At 46.1% G+C, this 5,137-nt stretch overlaps 1 protein-coding gene across 1 annotated transcript in view; it reads left to right on the top strand.

The window, feature by feature from the left end:
* Window positions 1–6: 6 nt before the first annotated feature.
* The window catches only part of LOC103759801 (trifunctional purine biosynthetic protein adenosine-3), a gene marked incomplete at its 5' end in the record, with an annotated part of 25,113 nt that continues 19,982 nt past the window's right edge, over window positions 7–5,137 (top strand). Inside the window, 9 exons of the mRNA XM_029965890.1 lie at window positions 7–40; window positions 674–769; window positions 1,054–1,228; window positions 1,680–1,791; window positions 2,248–2,307; window positions 2,841–2,966; window positions 3,742–3,829; window positions 4,318–4,403; window positions 4,834–5,002. Of these exons, the coding sequence (XP_029821750.1) occupies window positions 7–40; window positions 674–769; window positions 1,054–1,228; window positions 1,680–1,791; window positions 2,248–2,307; window positions 2,841–2,966; window positions 3,742–3,829; window positions 4,318–4,403; window positions 4,834–5,002 (946 nt within the window). The remainder of the gene's footprint in view (window positions 41–673; window positions 770–1,053; window positions 1,229–1,679; window positions 1,792–2,247; window positions 2,308–2,840; window positions 2,967–3,741; window positions 3,830–4,317; window positions 4,404–4,833; window positions 5,003–5,137) is intronic.

A 5,137-nucleotide genomic window follows, 5' to 3' on the forward strand; every position in this document is an offset into this window, starting at 1 on the left:
AATGCAGGAACAGCTGACAATGGAAAAATTTCCAATTCAGGTAATAGGGGGGATATAAAATAAAATCTTGTGCCAGGCCATCAGTGCTGCTGGTGCAGGAACTGAATCAAAGCCACCCACAGCGTCCTGAGGTGGTGTGAGGTAACAGTTGCTCTTTCTTTTTACTGGTGCCACAGCTTATTTTAGGCACATATTTACTTTTTTCCGTGTAATTTTTTCTGAAAAACCCTGGAATAGAGGGCTCAAAGCTCTAAACTCTGAGTAGAAACTCCCCCTGTGTTTGCCCAGGCTGCCCAGTGAAATTTAGCTCGTGCCCTGGCTTTGGGTAAACCTTTGCTCAGATGTTGACATTGAGTTTCCTTCTGAACTTATAGTTTTATTTTTCAATGCTGTTATTGTTATGATAAGCAGCTTTTAAAAGTTTATCTTGGTTACATGTGACAAATAAATAAAATAGATTTAATAAGTTAGCAATGTGTATTAAAAACAGTAGTGCAAAGTGGCAATGTTCACTGCTCCTTTTGGACTCTAATTATTAAATCGTTGCTTTATTTTGCCCTTCATGGGCTGTTTCATTATTTGAAATAGGGAGATGGAACAAAGGTATTCTCATCTCCCATCTTTATTTAGGTTTTACAGTGGTCATTTAATTATATTTTGTTTTCCTTTTCAGCTGTCTTGGTGAGCAATCACACAATTGTTACCCAGTTCTGCAAAGATCACAACATTGGACTTGTGTTAGTTGGAGAGGAAGCTCTGTTGGCAGCTGGTAAGGCTGAAATAAATTGACAGAAAAAAATCAGCACCTTAAATTCTGATTTAAAATGGGGGGGTAACTGTGACAGTGCTTGGTAATGTACAGAGCTAAAGAGCTCTTAAACTGCCCCATGAAACAGGTCACGGATATTCAGAACCTCATTTTAAGGATTAATTAATTATATGAGACAAGGAAAAGTGTACCAGGGCTGGAATAATGATGGGAATTTCCTTTTGTCGAATGACTTCATGTTTCCAAGGGGTCCCCTTGGTTCCTGTGCTGTTTTTGGTGCTCAGGGATTGTGGATGACTTGAGGGCGGCAGGAGTTCGGTGTTTTGGCCCGTCTGCCAAGGCAGCCCGGCTGGCATCCAACACCAGCCTCACTAAAGCCTTTCTGGATCGACACGGGATCCCAACAGCACGATGGAAAGCCTTCAGCAACGCCCAGGAAGCCTGTAGGTTTATCACCAGGTGAATACTGGGACACTGGAAGCTCCTCTGCCAAGTTCTGTGTGCATCTGGCCTTCACCCAGGGTAGTGGAAGTCCCTGGAAGTGTCCAGGTTGGACGGGGCTTGGAGCAAGCTGGGCTAGTGGAAGGTGTCCCTGCCCATGGCAGGGGGTGGCACTGGATGATCTTTAAGGTCTCTCCCAACCCAAACCAGTCTGTGACTATGATTCTGTGAACTGAAGTAGGTTGGTTTTGTGTTCACAGATCCCAGCTCTTCTTCCCTTCCATCAGCTCCTTCGGGATGCTTAATAAACCATTTAAAAGACAAAAAAAATTACGTTTTTCTGATGCGTTGTTGTTCTTCAAGCACTCGGGGGGAAAAAAAGTAAGACTATGGGAGGCATTGAGGTGAAAAATGAGGATTTCCCTGGATGCAGAAGTGGTGCCTGAACCTGCCTTTGCTCTCCTTGAAGCACGGACTTCCCTGCACGAGTGGTGCGGGCGAGGGGCCCTGCGGCCAGGAAGGAGGTGACCATCACAGCCAGCAAGGAGGAGGCCTGCAGAGCTGCCCAGGAGATCATGCAGGTGCATAAATCCCTAATTAACCACTGGGAATCCAAGTCAGGATGTTCTGTAGTCTGTGAGTTTGTCATTCCAGCTACAGGAGGCGAATACTTTGGGGAGAAACTTGCCCATTTGAGAATTTCTCTGGGTGTCCTCCTCAGATTCCTCCTGTGTGCCCCAGACAGGGCTTGGAGATTTGGTGACTGAACTCCTGCTCCAGTCCTGAGTCCCACTGCCCTGCTCCTCCAAATTTTAATTTTTCCTTGGCTCCCAGGGCCTGCTAAAGTGCATTTCAGTGTGGCTTCCTTGTCTCCAAATGAAGTGCCATTGGCTGTGCCCAACACATCAGCATTTAAGAAAGCTGGGACTTCTAAGATACATTGTTTTTTCTGTTAAAAGAAACTGAAGAGCGAATTTAGCCAGCTGATTCTTGTTTGCTAACTGGGGATTTGTTTGGTCTTGTTTTGTTTTTTACAGGACAGAATGTTTGGAGAGATGGTTGTTATTGAAGAACTTCTTCAAGGGGAAGAACTTTCTGTATGTGATTGATGGGGTGATGTTGTGCTTGTATTCTTTGGCATCATTGCTCTGCTCCTGCATAAACACACGAGTTTATTGTTTCAAGTAGTTGCTCTTTTGTTTTATTTGCACTTTGAGAAATATATGTATACATACATGGCTTAGATTGCATGTTATATATATGCAGTATGATGTCATAGTAATCAATGCATGCTGTCCTAGGTTTTTCTTCTACATTAGCCATAAAATGGCAATTATGGTGATTATTTTTGGTGGGAAATGATCTTTCCTAAAGAGACCTAAAACATGTTTATATGGACTTTGTCTTGGTAATTGGAACAACGTGGAGCAGCCTGCTCTAGTGGAAGGTGTCCCTGCTCATGGCAGGGAGTGGAACAAGATGACCTCTAAGGTCCTCTCAACCCAAACCAGTCTGGGATGCTGTGATTCCCACATTTCCCAGCAGCACTGAGCCCCGGGCTGTGACCAGCAGTGGCTGTCCCTCGGGCCAGGCCGTTGTCACCGTTCCTGTTGTGTGTTTGTCCTCACAGTGCTCGTGTTTCACGGACGGTGTCACCATCGCTCCCATGCCCCCGGCCCAGGCCCACAAGCGGTTACTGGATGGGGACCAGGGCCCCAACACTGGAGGGATGGGAGCCTATTGTCCAGTCCCTCAGGTAGGGCCCTGCTCCTGCTCAGCCTGTGCTCCAGGGATTTTCTTTAGGGCCCAGTCTTACAATCTTACAGAATGTTCTGAGCTGGGTGGGACCCTCAAGGCTCATCCAGTCCAAGCCCTGGCCCTGCCCAGGACACCCCAACACTCCCCCCTGTCCCTCAGAGCGTTGTCCAAACCCTCCTGGAGCTCTGGCAGCCTTGGGGCCGTGCCCACTGCCTTGGGGAGCCTGTTCCAGTTCTTGTTTCTATCCACATTTCTTGTGGGATTGATTACAGGGCTCAAACATTAATAATCATTCTTTAGGATTTAATTAATTTAGCCAGTGTTCTGTGGAATGGCCTCTCTTCTACCTCTTCCAGTATTCCCAGACTTGGTGTTTCTCTGCTCCCATTTGCATCACTTCAAAAATTCCTGCAAAATCCCTTGTGTGCCCAGGGTCTCTGTGAACATAACCTTGGGGTTCTTGGTTCTTAAAGCTTTGCAGGCTTGCTGTAAATACGCTGCTCACACACATTATTAGTGTGGCTTTCTCCAAGTCTGCCTGTGTACAGCCCAGGTTGCCAGTCTCAGACCTCCTTAAGAACCAACCAAAAAACCTTGGGAGGCAGAGGATTGGTGTGTCCATCCTTCAGGCAGCAGCAGCCCAAGGGAAGGGGCTCACGGGTCGGGGTGGGACAGCAGCAAACAGCCCCTTCCTCACCCCAGTCCTTCCAGGTCCTATGAGCAAGTCCAGCCAGTGTCATCACCGTCCCAACCAGTTTGATGTTGGTTGTCAGGTTCCAGAAGTTCTTCTAGAGCAGATCAGGGGTGCAATCCTCCAGCATGTTGTTGACAGTATGAGACAAGAGGGAACAGCCTATGTGGGTAAGTAACCACTCAGCTGCTAACCAAGGCACAGTCCCGTCCAGGTAAGTTCCATTGTCAGAGGTTGCTTCTGAATTCCAAATAGTACTTGTTTAAAAGCCAAACCAGCAGCTGTTCATTTTTCGTACCTCACTCATTTGGTTTATAGCTCTTCCTTTGGAGAGAAGAACTTTGGTCATTTCTCCATGAAACACACTAAATTTTATTGAATAGTTGCAATTAAAACATATTCATAGTTCAGGGCATAACCTATACTGAAGTTCAGCCATAGTGTTCACTCCAGTGTACATTTTCCTCACATCTTTATGTGCAGGTTGTTTTGGCAAAGGCAGGTGATGCCCACAGATGTCACTCAGTGCCTTGCTCCTAATTCCTTATGATTTGCAGAAATTATTCCCACATTCCAAAGTAATGTGTGGCATTTAAAGGAGTCCTTGAAAACAATAAATGTTTCAATTCCTTTGCTTGGCTGTGTTCCCTCTGTCCAGGTGTGCTGCAAACAAGTTTAATGCTGACCAAAGAGGGGGTGAAGATTTTAAACTTTAAGTGTCAGTTTGGGGATCCCCAGTGCCAGGTAAGTGGAACGTACTGGGTAATTAAAGATGCTTCACACTTTTATATCTGACTGCTGTAACATCTCTAGGGAAAGATCTGGATGCAAACATCTTAGACAATGTATGAGGTAACTTTAAACTTTGGCTGATCAACTCCTGTGAATTGTTAGTTAAAGGCTTTAAGTTAAAGAACTGTTCCTCAGATTTTTGTTTTTCTGAGTAGAAGCAGAATGGGCTGGGCCTAAATGCATGTTCCTTCGACATAAGTTCACATCTCATGTGTCTAAACTTATGGTGCCAAAAAATGCTGCAAATTAAATGCTCACCCACAGTTTCCCAATCTGCTGGTTCAGCACATACAACTTTTATTCTATTGATTGAATTTCCCCTCAGCTGAACTTCAGCAAGTCAGCAAAATAAATCTTCTGTTACTGTGAAAATTTTCTGCAGGTAATTCTTCCCCTGCTTAAAAATGATTTCTATGAAGTGATTCAGGCAACGATTGATGGCAAACTCTGCAGCTTCATGCCAGCCTGGTCGGAGAGCAGCACGGCCGTGTGCGTGGTCATGGCCAGCGCAGGATACCCGGGGGACTGCGACAGAGGCATGGAGGTGACAGGTGACCGTGGGAAGGTGGTCATTGTTTGGGGTAAAAAGGTCACATTTGGGGGCGTGGGCGCTGGTTGTGAGGGCGACAGGGCAGGTTTTGGAGGCTGAGGCAGGTTTTGGGGTGAAAAGGCAGATTGGGGGGGGG

Source organism: Manacus vitellinus, unplaced genomic scaffold (assembly GCF_001715985.3).
Source record: "Manacus vitellinus isolate BGI_N305 unplaced genomic scaffold, ASM171598v3 scaffold_122_pilon, whole genome shotgun sequence".
Classification (NCBI taxonomy): Eukaryota; Metazoa; Chordata; class Aves; order Passeriformes; family Pipridae; genus Manacus; species Manacus vitellinus.